Source organism: Ahaetulla prasina, chromosome 2 (genome assembly GCF_028640845.1).
Source record: "Ahaetulla prasina isolate Xishuangbanna chromosome 2, ASM2864084v1, whole genome shotgun sequence".
NCBI classification, from domain to species: Eukaryota; Metazoa; Chordata; class Lepidosauria; order Squamata; family Colubridae; genus Ahaetulla; species Ahaetulla prasina.
In genome coordinates, this window is record NC_080540.1 from 198,032,557 (window position 1) to 198,048,312 (window position 15,756).

Consider the following 15,756-nt stretch of genomic DNA (forward strand, 5'->3'; position numbering starts at 1 on the left):
GCCAAGCAATGTCGGCTGGCGGCCCCAGGAAGGTCCTTCTCTGTGGGGCTCCACACTCTGGAACGAACTTCCCCGGGTTTACGCCAAATACCTGACCTTCGGACATTCCGTCGCGAACTGAAGACACATCTTTTATTCGCTGGGCTGTCTTAAATTGAATTTTATCAAATTTTAAAATTTTATTAACTAATTTTAAATGGGGTTTTAGCTCACTGTATATTTTAAGGTATTATAGGACTCTTGATGATTTTGTTTTCCCCATGTTAACTCTCCCATCAATTGCTTTTTGGTAACAAAGGATGGGGGCGCAGTGGCTCAGAGGCTAGGACGTTGAGCTTGTCGATCGAAAGGTCGGCAGCTCAGCGGTTCGAATCTCTAGTGCTGCTGTGTAACGGGGTGACCTCCCGTTACTTGTCCCAGCTTCTGCCAACCTAGCAGTTTCGAAAGCACGTAAAAATGCAAGTAGAAAAAATAGGGACCACTTTGGTGGGAAGGTAACAGCGTTCCGTGTGCCTTTGGCATTGAGTCATGCCGGCCACATGACCACGGAGACGTCTTCGGACAGCGCTGGCTCTTTGGTTTTGAAACGGAGATGAACACCATCCCCTAGAGTCGGCAATGACTAGCACGTTTGTGCGAGGGGAACCTTTACCTTTACCTAATAAAGGATACTACTGCCACTTCAGAGAGGTGGAGCCTCATGGATCCCTCTAATGCAGGGGTGAAATCTACTTACCTTCCATACCGGTTCGGAAGTGCTTACTTCACTTGTGCGTGTGCATCACATACACATGCGGATCCTCTGCACATGCGCAGAGGGTAAAAAACAGGTTCCTTCCTGGTTAAAACCAGGAAGTAACGATGACTGGGCAGGTGGGTGGAGCCTCGTGCTGCCATTGCTACCGGTTCTCCGAACCACCCGCCACCATTGCTACCAGATCAGCCGAACTGGTCTGAACTGGTAACATTTCACCCCTGCTCTGATGTTTAGGTGAAATGCCACAAAAATGAAAACCAATCAAAGATCATGGATTGCACCACTGAAATTGGGGATCCTGCGTTTTTCCGTATTCCTATGATATAAGTACCTGGATCTGAGGAGTATGAATTTTCTTCAATCTTACTGATAGATCACAGGTTGCAACATAGATGCGGCTAAACTTAATATTTTAATTTAATTTAATTTTAATTTAATTTATTTACATTTATACCCCGCCCTTCTCCGAAGACTCAGGGCGGCTTACACTATGTTAAGCAATAGTCTTCATCCTATTTGTATATTATATACAAAGTCAACTTATTGCCCCCAACAATCTGGGTCCTCATTTTACCTACCTTATAAAGGATGGAAGGCTGAGTCAACCTTGGCCCTGGTGGGACAATTATTGAACCTGCAATAATTGCAGGCAGCTGTTGTTAATAACAGACTGTTTAGCAGTCTGTTTTTGTTTCTTACTCCTGCTACCCCCCATTAACTAAAAGATTAGGAAAAAAATCTGAATGTTCTAAGAAGCTGATTAATTCTTAATCTCATCCCATGATTGGTGCTGGTCAGTTTCTATCGCTACATAAGGTTCTGATGAAACACATGTAATTAAGTCTAATTTCAGGACTTCATAACTATATTTATTTGTTTGTTTGTTTTGGCAGGTTTGTAATTATGGCTATGCACATTGGACAGTGCCCACATGGAGAAGTTAGTATGTACCTATTTAATAAAAGTGCAAAATGTGGATCACTCTCTCTCTCTCTCTCTCATATCTCTCTCATTCTGTCTCTGTTTTGCTCTCATCTGTCAACTGTCATTCATCTATACTATCTATCTATCTATCTATCTATCTATCTATCTATCTATCTATCTATCTATCTATCTATCTATCCATCTGTCTCTCTATCATCTCTCTCTATCTCTCTCTTTCTCTCATTCTGGCTCTCTCTTTCTCTCTCATCTGTCAATTGTCATCTATCTATCATTTATATCTATCTATCTATCTATCTATCTATCTATCTATCTATCTATCTATCTATCTATCTATCTATCTATTGTCTATATCATCTCTCTCTCTCTCTCATTCTCTCTCTCATATCTCTCTCATTCTGTCTCTGTTTCGCTCTCATCTGTCAACTGTCATCCATCTATCCTGTCTATCTATCTATCTATCTATCTATCTATCTATCTATCTATCTATCTATCTATCTATCTATCTATCGATCTATCGATCTATCGATCTATCTCACCTCTCTCTCTCTCATCATCTACCATTGTGGTAATGTAATTGTGAAACACTTATAAATACTGATCCTAGACATCTTACAAGTCAGTTACCTCCACCTTCCATATACATTAGTTTACAATTCAACTCTCCTTACCCAAAAGAAAGAGGAAAGATTAAAGAGGACCAGGAAACAAAATGTCTACTTCTATTATTGTATTCTTGGGAAAACCCAAGATGAATTTTCCTCAATTCAATCCAATCCAACCCAATCCAACTATTATTTATACGTTTGGAAATAGAAGCATTCTTTATGTCCCTTTGAGATTCAGGAGCAAAGGTGACATATAAAATAAATAGGGAACAAAGGTGGCTTCAAGCAAAAGAAAGTTCAACGCTCAGATGTGCCTGAGTCTCCACGGTGAGTTTGTAAGCAACATGAGATTCATATTCGGGATTTTTTGTTGTATGGTTCACTGTATTAACTGAAAGGCCTCTAACCTTTCTGGTAGAATGGATATACTTTGAAGAGCTAACTTATAAAATGGTGACCGTAGTGGCACCGTGGTTAGAGTGCAGTACTGTAGGCTACTTCTGCTGCCTGCCGGCTGCCTGCAATTTGCCAATTCGAATCTCACCAGGCTCAAGGTTGAGCTGATTGAGTCAGTAAAATGAGGACCCAGATTGTTGGGGGCAATAGGCTGACTCTGTAAACTGCTTAGAAAGGTCTGTAAAGCACTGTGAGGCAGTATATACTGTAGGTCTAAATGCAATTGCTATCTGTACTAATCATAAAACAGCCATGTAACAGAAGACAAACAAGGCCATTTATATCAGTTTCATGTCTAAGAATGCCATTGGGGTCTAAATATGGCAGAGAAGGTGAAACAAAGCTTACGGGTCACCAACTCCTATGGGAATATGATATTGAGGGCCAAAATATTACTCATTGTTTCTATAACAGCTGGTTGTAAAGCTGGTTGACATCCAGAAGAGAGCGTAAAATTTGGCACCATTTGTACAGAATCAGTTTACAATATGGCTACATATGTGAGCTAGCATATACTATTAAAAAAAACAAGTAAAGGAGTCGCTGCGGATTTTACTCTGCTATTCATATAAAGAGCATATAAAACATTTGCTAGGCCAATTCTTGAATACAGCTCGACTGTCTGGAACCCATACCACATTTCTGACATCAATACGTGTCCAGAAATATTTTACAAGAATACAACAAAATACCTTATGCCACCAGACTTGAAATCCTGGGTTTAGAAAATTTAGAACTCCGCTGCCTTCGACATGACCTGAGTTTAACTCATAGAATCATCTATTACAATGTCCTTCCTGTCGAAGACTACTTCAGCTTCAATTGCAACAATACACGAGCACACAATAGATTTAAGCTTAATGTTAACCGCTCCAATCTTGATTGCAGAAAATATGATTTCAGCAATAGAGTTGTTAATACTTGGAATACACTACCTGAGTCTGTGGTCTCTTCCCAAAATCCCCAAAGCTTCAACCAAAAACTGTCTACTATTGACCTCACCCCATTCCTAAGAGGTCTGTAAGGGGCGTGCATAAGAGCACAAGCGTGCCTACCATTCCTGTCCTATTGTTTCCTTCAATTATATCCAATTAATATACTTATTACATACTTATGCTTATATATATGCTTATATATTATATAGTTATTTCATGCTTATGCTTATATATACTGTGTGACAAAATAAATAAAATAAAATTCATTGCCGACTAAAGGGGGAGGTGCTCATCTCTCTTTTAAGGCCATTGAGCCAGCACTGTTCGAAGACATTTTCACAGTCATGTGGCCAGTATGATGTCATGAGCCTTCCCACCTGAGTGGTACCTATTTATCTACTTGCATTTCCATGCTTTCGAATTGCTAGGTTGGCAGGAGCTGGGGTAAGGACAGGAACTCACTCTGTTGCATGGCGCTTGGGTCTTGAACCTGGGCTGTTCGCTTTCCAGCCTTAACTGCTTAACTGCTTAACTTAACTGCTGGGCCACCGTGCAGCTGATAAATACTAAAGCAGCTTCAAATGTTGCTACAGTAGTTAGTAAGCTTTTTCTTTAAACCAGTTATTTTTCCTTTTAACCAGCTATTTTTCTTGCTTCTCAACTGCAGTTGAGGAGAGGAAAGCTATGCAAAATATTTTATGTCCCATTGAAGCAAACACTTTTGACTTCCATAGTCAGTTTTTTTTTTATAAGACAAGTGGAGAATAGTTAGAAATGGTTGCTTCCCGAGTCTTTTTCTACACTTCTGGCAATGCAACATCTCTTGCCCACTTGCTCTTCTTCACTTGTTTCTCATGTACACCATCATGCTGGGTCCTTCCTTCTTTTATGGGGGGGTCGGTGAGAAAAGGGAGGTGTGAGCAAGTGCTGTCATGTCACTTTGAAGATGCTGCTCTGCAGCTCCAGATGCGGCCTGGACAAAGATATAAAAAAGAATCTCAGGGAGACTTTGTAGCGTTTCCAGCTAACATCAACAGGGTAAGCCTTTTTCGTCAAGCCAGCATGGTTTAGACATGTTTCAAGTTGGCAGCTGCAAAGCCACTTATGGATTTGCTGGCAGACGAAATGAGGGCAGAAGGCCAGCCATTCAGCTGCGCTCCGGATTGATTCAGAGCCTGCAGTCCAGCTGAACGTTCAAAGTGTTAATGCTGTGGCTCAGAAGGAAGAGAGATGTGGGCAGCTTTTGCGGATGGCAACATATGGCCGAAGGGCTAATCATTAGGTGTCTGCCTGGCATAGAAATGATTCATTGTAACACCAGCAGATAACAGCTTGATCCTATTTTTCTGTGCACAGATTCTGGGGTATTATGAGAAGATCATTTTCTATTGGCCTTCCTTGGTCTGCCAGCTTTTCCTGCTAGGGAAATTCACCCATATGTTGATAATAGCGTCATGGGCCCAGTTCCAGACCGGTCTTCCAACGGTGAGTATTCCTGGAGTATTTCTTCCCCTTTGTACGCCATGGGTCCCTTTGCAGGAGTATTCTGTGTCCTCCAGATGTTGCCCAATATCATCACAACTCATAATCTAATGTGCAACACCTCCAATAGCTGGAGCTGTTCGACATTAGAACTCAGGATCTGGAGGTCCATCCCTATTTTAGGGGATCTTTTTGACTTATTTCCAATTCATCCATCTAATTCTGAGAAAAGAAGATGGACAAATTTATCAATGCATTTTAAATTGTATACTGTAGTGTCTGTATTTTATTGTTGCCTGTACACCGCCCTGAGTCCTTTGGGAGAAGGGCGGTATAAAAATCAAATAAATCAAATAAATAAATAAATAAATCAACAGCCACAACATTTATTTAATCCAACATTTTTAAGATTTGGGTTTCCTTTATAATATGTGAAAGCTGAACACTATACAAGTAGTTCCCAGCAACCACTTGTTGTTATGCTCAAATTTATAATGGCACTGAACGAGTGGTACTTACGACTGGTCCTCAAAGTTCTGACCATCAAAGCACCCCTGTGGTCAAATGGTCACCATTTGCAACTTTCCCTGCCTTTATTTTTTTGCAAAACCATTCCAGGAGGAATGGGAGGCTGTAATTCAGGGGTGGGGGTATTATATGACTTGTGGACTTCAACTCCCAAAATTCCTGAACCAACATGGCTGGCTCAGGAATTCTGGGAGTTGAAGTCCAAGGGGCCCGTAGTTCCCCACCTCTGCTGTAGTTGGTGACCTTGCAGGCAGTGGCGCCCATTGTTGCTTCCATCTCTCACTGCTATATGCAAATATGTGAAGATATTTTCAAAATAGTTTCAAAATACTTTGGATAAATGACACACTGTTATCTTCACCGTAAATATGAATTAAATATTGGGCGTTCCTGTAATTCTGTACCTAGTTTTTTTTAAAAAGTGATGGTAGATAACTTTTTCAAAGTCTTTAAAATGTTTTACGCTCTTCTAGATATAACAGTATCAAAAAGAGAAGCACAAGTCTATAGCATGGATGGACACAGACATACACACATATGCAACCATTCACTCACTTAGCTCCCTGCCCTAGACTCCTCCTTGATTCTAAGTTGTGTTCTTTCCAAAGTTACTCAGGAGATCACTCCTATTTGTTTGTCTGTTTATTTATTCATTTATTTATTAAATTTATTTGCCATCCTTCTCACCACAGGTGACTCTCAACTGCTTACAACATTAAAAGCAATAAAACCATAAAACAGATAATTCTAATAACGGCAATGATAACAACAACATCATCAACAATAATAATAATTAAAAAACAAATTATAATTAAAGATGAGGAGGGATGGAGTAGGATGCAGGATGTGTGGGAAGGGAATTTTTTTTCCTGGTCCATCAGCCACTTCTAGTGTGATGCTCCCCTGTTCCTTATTTCTAACCATTTCTGACCTTTGAAAGGTGTTAGGCCCTAAAACACTAAATAATTATTTTTCCTCCCCTGCAGGACAACACTACTTTACTGGAAACCCATCATGCTCAATACATCCAACAATTGTTGAGGAAACCTCCACTGCAGTGAGGACACTCATTTTGTTTGAGAAATGTTTCTTAGGATGTCATATACACCCTATATTCTTAATTTCTAGGGACAGTTCTGTCAATAATCCGCATTTTGTTTTCTGGGGAACCCCTTCCTAGCTCACATAAAGATAAAGGGAGGGAGGGAGGAAGAGCATTCAATCTTTCAAGATTGGGTTACAGATAGTCCTTGACTTACGACTACAGTTTGGACCAGAATTTCCATGGCCAAGCAAAGTAGTTGTTAAGTGAGTTGCACCTAATTTTATGACCATTCCTCCCATGGTTATTTAGGGAATCACTACAGTTATGTGAATCATGTGATTATTAAGTGAATTTTCCTCCCATTGACTTGGCTAGTTGGAAGCTGGCCAGGATCATTGCAAATGGAGGTCACATGACTCTGGGATGCTGCAACCATTGTAAATACACATCAGCACCTGAACTTTGATCACATGACTGTGGGGATGCTAGGATGATTGTAAGGTCGAGGACTAGTTGTAAGTCATTTTTTCCTCCCAGAGCTGATGTAATTTTGAACAGTCATTAAATGACTGGTTGTAAATTGTGGACTACTCATATTATAGCTTTATAGTAAAATAATATTGCCCTACATTTTTTTGGTTTCTGGTCGACCTTGAAGGGCTGACAGCAATCTCAAGCAATGACTTATCTATTGATGTGGGGAAAGACTCCTATAGAAATGATTGTCGTCTTTTTTATTTGGGACATAGTGACATAGTTGTATGATGATATTAGTCACAAATAACTAACCTAATAGTGCTCTTAATATCTAGTTCTGGAAGGGATTGGCAGGGTGAGATTAAGCTAGGTGATGCCATAGTCTTAGTTCAATAATGCTGCCATTTGGATCTTTCATTGGTCAGCTAACGAAATATGAAGACTCAAAATTTTAAAGTTTAGTTGCTCACCATGCCGAAGAAAATCTTTTTTTAAAAAAACTACCTTGAGTAAAGTTGAATAGAATGATGAAAAATATGAGTAAAATCATGTGCGGCAGTGAAAGAGTTAAGGGCATGATGGCAAGGGGGGGAAAACTCAGTGGTGTCCATTCTCTTGGTGCCAGTGGTGGGATTCAAATTTTTTTACTACCGGTTCTGTGGACGTGGCTTGTTGGGCGTGGCATGGCTTGGTGGGCATGGCAGGGGACGGATACTGTAAAATCTCCATTCCCTCCCCACTCCAGGGGAAGATTACTGCAAAATCCCCATTTCTTCCTGATCAGCTGGGACTCGGGAGGCAGAGAATAGATGAGGGCGGGGCCAGTCAGAGGTGGTATTTACCGGTTCTCCGAACTACTCAAACTTTCTGCTACCAGTTCTCCAGAACTGGTCAGAACCTGCTGCATACTACCTCTGCTTGGTGCCCTAAACACGTGTTTCTCTTGTTCAAGGGTTAATCCAGGCCTGGGAATTGTTATTCCATTGGGGTACCTTAATTAGTCCCATTTTGCCTTTATTTTGTTCCCTGAATGGTGACATCCCAGCTACTCTTTCTTAGAACAGGGCTTCCTAACCATGGCAACTTTAAGACCAACTCAGAAGTCCCCTGCCATGAGAGTTGAAGTCCACATGTCTTAAAGTTGCCATGGTTGGGAAACCGTGTCCTAGAAAGAGAAAATAGCTTAAACTGACTGACAGTCAGTCTAATATAGAAACTCAATATTAGAGTTACATAAGAGTGGATAAAGGCATGTGATATTGAAGAAGGCTGCATTTAGATTAAGGGCGAAAGAAGACAAAAAGTGCATGATGACAAGGAAGCCTTGTCCTCTTTTTCTTGTTACCCATCTCCTCAAAGCTGTCCATATTGTCTTCCTTAAAACCAGGAAGCCTCAGAAATCTTGGATCCAGCAGAACATCTATGAATGGGATCCTCACTTTCGGTTTCCCAGCCGAATGATCAGTACAATGGTTCTTGCCATCATTTGCCTTTACATGGTAAGCCAAAGGGTTGTGGGTCATGCAAAGCATGTTGAACTGGGAAACTGTGGGTGTTTCCAATTTGATTTCACTAATCTTAAACTCAAGGCATTCTGGGTTTTTGTAATGCAAAGAATAGACAATGGATTATTGAATCTGTGTAGAGCAGGGGTCTCCAACCTTGGTCCCTTTAAGACTTGTGGACTTCAACTCCCAGAGTCCCTCAGAGCTTTGCTGGCTGAGGAACTCTGGGAGTTGAAGTCCACAAGTCTTAAAGGGACCAAGGTTGGAGACCCCTGGTGTAGAGCTCGCTCTGTCTTCTGTATGCTGCGCACAAAAAATAATTTATTCCAAATTGTGACTACTTAAAACTTATTGAAACAGCATAGTTGCAGCCATCCTTCTTCTTGGGCCTCACAAACAAAAGTATGGAAATGTTCATGTAAAGTCCTAATCTCCATTATTCTGTATCACATCTTCCTACCCATATTGTGAAGAAATGGCCTGCTTTGCAGGAGCAGCCCAACTTAATGAAACTGCTGAGGGTACATGAATTATGTTTTGTTATATCTGTGTATGAAAAGACATAAGGTTAAGTTCTCAAGAGTGCTGCTCTATAGCACTGGCCTTAATATTATTCTCATATCGTAAGAAAGAGCTCTATAAAAGGTTTATTGTTGTTACTCTCAGAGTTATTAGCTACTGATGGCTGCTGATTCTTGATTCACTTTCTTCTGCATAAAGCATACACCTTGGAATTGTAGTTTAAGTTGCATGTCTGCTTGAGGACCTGAACTTGCCAACAATATCTCTAAATCATTATAAAGCAGGGGTCTCCAACCTTGGTCCCTTTAAGACTTGTGGACTTCAACTCCCAGAGTCCCTCAGCCAGCAAAGCTGGCTGAGGAACTCTGGGAGTTGAAGTCCACAAGTCTTAAAGGGACCAAGATTGAGACCCTGCTCTAAACTTTATTATTTTTTCCCATGCTTGTGCTGGCTGAGTAACATAATTGGCACTTGATTATGGGGATTGTGGGCAAAGTAAATCACCAAAGATGCTTCTCCATAGGTGTGTGGATCTTCACTGTTGCCTCTGCTTCTCTCTTTCTCTTGTTCAAGGGTTAATCCAGGCCTGGGAATTGTTATTCCATTGGGGTACCTTAATTAGTCCCATTTAAGTCCCTTTGCCTTTATTGGGTTCCCTGAATGGTGGCATCCTAGCTACCCTTTCTTAAAACAGGGCTTCCCAACCATGGCAACTTTAAGACTTCAACTCCCAGAGTCCTCAGCCAGCAAAGCTGGCTGAGGAACTCTGGGAGTTGAAGTCCACATGTCTTAAAGTTGCCAAGGTTGAGACCCTTGCTATAAAGGATGTGTGAGAAAGACTTTGAGAAAGAGGGTGAAGAGATGCTGCATAACTCTCAGCAGCATAATGGGCAGAGAAAGAGTCGCAGAAGGGACTCTCTAATTTCTCAGGTTTAAGAGAAAGACAACAGGAGATCTGCATTTTCAGACTTGCAAGAGTGGTGTTAACCTTCTCAGGCAGATTAGACAGGAAACATAGCCAGGTTAGATAATTGTACTTTTACTGATGGCTGCTGATTCTTGATTCACTTTCTTCTGCATAAAGCATACACCTTGGAATTGTAGTTTAAGTTGCATGTCTGCTTGAGGACCTGAACTTGCCAACAATATCTCTAAATCAATATAAAGCAGGGGTCTCAACCTTGGTCCTTTAAGACTTGTGGACTTCAACTCCCAGAGTCCCTCAGCCAGCAAAGCTGGCTGAGGAACTCTGGGAGTTGAAGTCCACAAGTCTTAAAGGGACCAAGGTTGGAGACCCTTGCTATAAAGGATGTGTGAGAAAGACTTTGAGAAAGAGGGTGAAGAGATGCTGCATAACTCTCAGCAGCATAATGGGCAGAGAAAGAGTCGCAGAAGGGACTCTCTCTAATTTCTCAGGTTTAAGAGAAAGACAACAGGAGATCTGCATTTTCAGACTTGCAAGAGTGGTGTTAACCTTCTCAGGCAGATTAGACAGGAAACATAGCCAGGTTAGATAATTGTACTTTACTTGCTTAACGTCAGGTCTGCCTCCATTCAAAACTCAAGAAAGAAAAACCCCAACTCCATGTTTGTAGAGAAAGGTACTTTTACTGAGTATGAACTGAATGCAATGAAAGAAAAGCAAGGTCTGAGGCAATAGGCCCGAAAATTAGATAGTGAAAGCAATCCCAAATCCTTCCCCCCAAGGACCCCGGTTGAGTGTTCAATCCACATTTCCACAAGGTGTCATGTGGGCCTCTTCTTCAGGCAGCCCCCATCTATCTGGTGTGCCCGAACGGTTGACCTTGACAGCTATCAGCTCCTTCCACAGCTACTTGAAGCCTGTGAGGAAAAGCCTCCCTTTTTCTTGAGGCATCTCCACCAGCTTACTTCCCCCCTCCTAAATACCAGCAAAACCTCCACCCTCCTGTTACAATGACAGCTGATAGCATCATAGGTAGAGGCTGTAAGGGTACATTAACAGAATCTTGCAAATAAGGGTACATTAACAGAATCTTGCAAATCTGAAAGTACAAACCTTCCGCCATTTCCTTTACAGAACTAAGAAGTTGGTGAGAGGGGATCCTTTCTGAGCTTTTTCCTCTGTCAATTATGCCCTTTCTTAGGTCTGTTCCCTAAGCAGCATTTTTTTGGGCCCAATTCTCAAGGTGTTTCTCACACACCTTTACAATCACCAAATAACTGCTTCTCTCTTTCTCTTCCAGTTTGCTGTGATTGAGTATTATGTTTACAAGCTTGTTTCATGTACTCTGGTACTTCTGATATCAAATTATGAGATGCTTCCAGCTGCCAGCAATGTATCAGATATCCAACCTTTAAAAGAATTCATTGAAGTCGTGGAAGGTATAGTCCATGAGAGCATCAGACTTTTAAATTAAATCTATATGCAAATACTTGTCACAGAATTAATATTGGTGATTGCTTTTTGAACCTTTTTTTATGGAGTTCATGTCCAAATTTGAAAAAAAATGCAATGGCTACAATTTTTAAACAAAAAGTAAACTGTGAAGTCTTTAATAAAAAATGATTTGTTAAAAAGAAATAGAAAATTATTTCCCATTCCTTATGCTAAGACATATTAATGTCAAGAAATGTTCATAATGGTTGCCTTTTCATTTGTACATCAGTTTAATTTCTGAATTGAAAAAAAACTGAGATGTAACAAGATAAGGATAAAAGAAATTACTCTAAAGCAGGGGTCTCCAACCTTGGCAACTTTAAGCCTGGCAAATCTGGCTTGGGAATTCTGGGAGTCCTCCAGGCTCAAAGTTGCCAAGGTTGGAGACCCCTGCTCTAAACTTTATTATTTTTTTCCCATGCTTGTGCTGGCTGAGTAACATAATTGGCACTTGATTATGGGGATTGTGGGCAAAGTAAATCACCAAAGCTGCTTCTCCATAGGTGTGTGGATCTTCACTGTTGGCTCTGCTTCTCTCACAAGTGTCAGCTATGTGTTCCATATCCTCACCTGCTACAGGTATGCCTTGATTTTCTTCCTGAGTTTGTGATCCTCTACTGCAAGGGTCTCCAACCTTGGCAACTTTAAGACTTGTGGACTTCAACTCCCAGAATTCCTCGGCCAGCTTTGCTCTCCCAGAATTCCTCAGCCAGCTTTGCTCTCCCAGAATTCTGGGAGTTGCAGTCCACAAGTCTTAAAGTTGCCAAGGTTGGAGACCCCTGCTCTACTGCACATCTTCTGTTCACAGACCAGGGTTCTTCTATTAAAGCATATGGTTTAAAGGAGTTCTGAAATTCTACCTCAAAAATGTGCATTAATGCCAGTTTTTTTTTTAGAAAACATATCAAGAGGCTACGGGCAGGACAAAAGGAATTCCTTCCTGCATTATTTAGTAAAGTTTCATCTTCACAAAGTGTGGTGAGTTCTTAGTTTTTGTTTTTGTTTTATTTGTCACAACATTATATACAAGCACATACATTGAAAGGAAACAATAGGACAGGAACGGTAGGCACTTTTGTGCACTTATGCACGCCCCATATAGGAATGGGGTGAGGTCAATGGTAGACAGTTTTTGGTTAAAGCTTTTGGGAGTTTGAGAAGAAACCACAGAGTCAGGTAGTGTATTCCAAGCATTAACAACTCTGTTACAAAAGTCATATTTTCTGCAATCAAGATTGAAGCGGTTAACATTAAGTTTGAATCTATTGTTTGCTCTTGTATTATCTTGTATTATCTCTAATCCTGGTTAAGTTCTTCTTCATATCCAACTGATTTTTAAGCAAAATCATTTTTTGTGGCCTTTCACATCAGAATTCTTTCAAACATCCTTCCACCCACACTCAATAAACTAATCCTCCTTCAGTTTTTGTATTTGGTGTTGCTAGTTCCACTTTGTGTTGGAGAACAATGGCAGCATTCTTCTAATCATCAGGCTCATATTAAGATTTCACAATAATCAAGAATAGCCTGCATTTTAAGATGAGAGTAAAATCTATTCCATTGTTGACCTTCAAAAGACAGAGAGATTGGAAATAAATGCTTAATATCCACCCATTGTAAAGTCTAAAGAATTTGCTGAGTTTTACTTACAATCATATATTTAAAAGTCATGGTCATTGGCATCCGCTTGTTGTATTGGTGTCTTGGATAAAATTTGGACTGGATAGGAATGTGTCCAATCCCATCGTTTGATAGCATTCTTCTCCAATCGCTTAATGGAAATCTGACTGAAAAAGTATCCATATTGTGTATACGTAAGACAGTTTCCTCCAGATTTTTCCTACTATAGATAATTGTGTAGACAAAAATTCAACAGCTTTGAAATCCATCCATATACATTTCCAGAAGATAAAGCTGATGGACTTCTGCCTTCTGTATATTGAAAGACTTCCTGTTGCTAAATGACTGCTACTGTAGCTTAAATTATTCTGTATAAATATGTGCTATTCTTAAGGGTAATGGCACAGTGAGGTTTATACTAGAGCTACCCACAACAGCGAAATTTGGACAACCTCTGAGTGGAAGCCAAAACTTTTTCTGTATCTCTGATGGCATTTAATAGTGGTCTGGATTTTGCAGCCCTAAACAGACTCCACCCTGAATTAATTTTACTAATTTGCTACAATTGGACGTTTCTTTTACTCCATGTCAATTCTCAGTAAGCACATGGAATTCCAAGATTGGAAGTAACCAGAATTTATATATCAATTTTAACTAGTAAATATTTTTGTCAATAAGTCTCTGAATGAGAGGCATATTTAGGTTGAGGCTGCTCTTTGTGTTTATGCATTTCTATGATGGGAAAGGAAAAACAGACAATTTCAGTAAGTTGTCAGAAAAGGGTGGTAACTTTGTGTTTTTCTTTACAATGTATTTGGTACTTAAAAGGCATGTTATGGTTCTTTGAATAAGGCATGCATTTTTATTTCAGTTAAAAATTCAGTTAAATTCAGTGGAATTTCAATTGGCTAATTAATTAATTAGTTGGCAAAATGCCTATATAAATATCTGTCCTTTTTGTTTTCACATTAACAGGGAGCCATTGCAAGATATTCCGGTTGGCAAATTGCCTATCTAGTTTGGGGTATGTATGCTATATCGTTTTTCCTAGCCGTGTAGAGTACCCTTCTACGGCCATTTCAATTGGTTACTTGTGCTTTCTTTTCTAGGTTACCTGGTCATCCACATCATACAGTGCCTCTTTGGAGTGATGCTCATTTATGGTTTGGTGTTGCCTGTAAAGCACGGTCAGGGGATAGAAATGGCTAAAAGTTTGGGAACGGGCATGTAAGTGCCTTTGATTTTGTTAGGATGGCCAGAAAACAGGTCCCTTATTGTCTGGTGGAGCACATGGAGAGGCTAACTCTGCAGTGAGGGGTCTCTGGACCATAAATATGGGGCCCTTGGGGTATGTATATATTCTAACTCTGGGCATCGAATACACAGGTTCAAAACTCCCCAGTTTTACATATGAATATTTTTTTCAGTTAGCTCAAATCTAGTGCCAATTCTTAAAATATATTTCTTATATAGGTAGTCCTTGACTTACAACAGATTGTTTAGTGACTGTTTGAAGTTACAACAGCACTGAAAAAAGTGACTTATGACTGTTTTTCGCACTTACGACCGTTGCAGCATCCCCGTGGTCATGTGATCAAAATTCAGATGCTTGACAACTGACTCATATTTATGACGGTTGCAGTGTCCCAGAGTCACCTGATCCCCTTTTGCGCCCTTTTGACAAGCAAAATCAATGGGGAAGCCAGATTCACTTAACAACCATGCTACTAATTTAACGACCGCAGTGATTCACTTAACCACTGTGTCAAGAAAAATCGTAAAACGGGGCAAAACTCACTTAAATTTCTCACTTAACAACATAAATTCTGGGCTCAACCTTTGTCATAAGTCGAGGACTACCTGTATTCATGAAATTAATATTAGAGGACAACTCCACCCGGCTGCACCCTTGTTTATGACTTACCTGTGAAGTCCTCAATTTTTCAATGTTTTAAGATATTTATCTAGAAGAAGGCCTAGACTTAGCTGTAAATGCGCCCTTGGTCTGAGCAATTAGAATTCAAAAAAGAAAAATATGTGTGTGTTTGCATATGTTATGTGTGTATTTATTAGATTTTATTTTGTCTTTACTTGGTCAACTCGGCTTTGGCCATCTCTTTCATGTAAATATATATAAAATAAAGAGCTATAGGTACATAAAAGGATTTTCTTTCATCTGAGATGTAGATTTCTGCACCTATAGCTTATTTAGAAGAAAAGATAATTATAACTGCTGAAAAAACAATTACTACCAACCTGCCTTCCATTGAGGACCTATATACCGCATGAGTCAAAAAGAGGGCTGTGAAAATATTTACAGAACCCTCACATCCTAGACATAAATTTTCTCAAAATGACTGCTAAACAGTTTTTTCCCGAAGGCCAACACTCTGCTAAACAAATAATTCCCTCAACACTGTCAAACTGTTTACTAAATCTGCACTATTATTAATCTTCTCA

The 15,756-nt window shown here is 40.0% G+C and overlaps 1 protein-coding gene across 1 annotated transcript in view; it reads left to right on the plus strand.

The window, feature by feature from the left end:
* The window catches only part of LOC131193359 (stimulated by retinoic acid gene 6 protein-like), a 37,099-nt gene that overhangs the window by 14,391 nt on the left and 6,952 nt on the right, over positions 1-15,756 (plus strand). Inside the window, exons 6-14 of the mRNA XM_058173447.1 lie at positions 1,651-1,696; positions 5,055-5,183; positions 6,695-6,765; positions 8,618-8,729; positions 11,483-11,621; positions 12,180-12,255; positions 12,573-12,654; positions 14,272-14,320; positions 14,406-14,523. Of these exons, the coding sequence (XP_058029430.1) occupies positions 1,651-1,696; positions 5,055-5,183; positions 6,695-6,765; positions 8,618-8,729; positions 11,483-11,621; positions 12,180-12,255; positions 12,573-12,654; positions 14,272-14,320; positions 14,406-14,523 (822 nt within the window). The remainder of the gene's footprint in view (positions 1-1,650; positions 1,697-5,054; positions 5,184-6,694; positions 6,766-8,617; positions 8,730-11,482; positions 11,622-12,179; positions 12,256-12,572; positions 12,655-14,271; positions 14,321-14,405; positions 14,524-15,756) is intronic.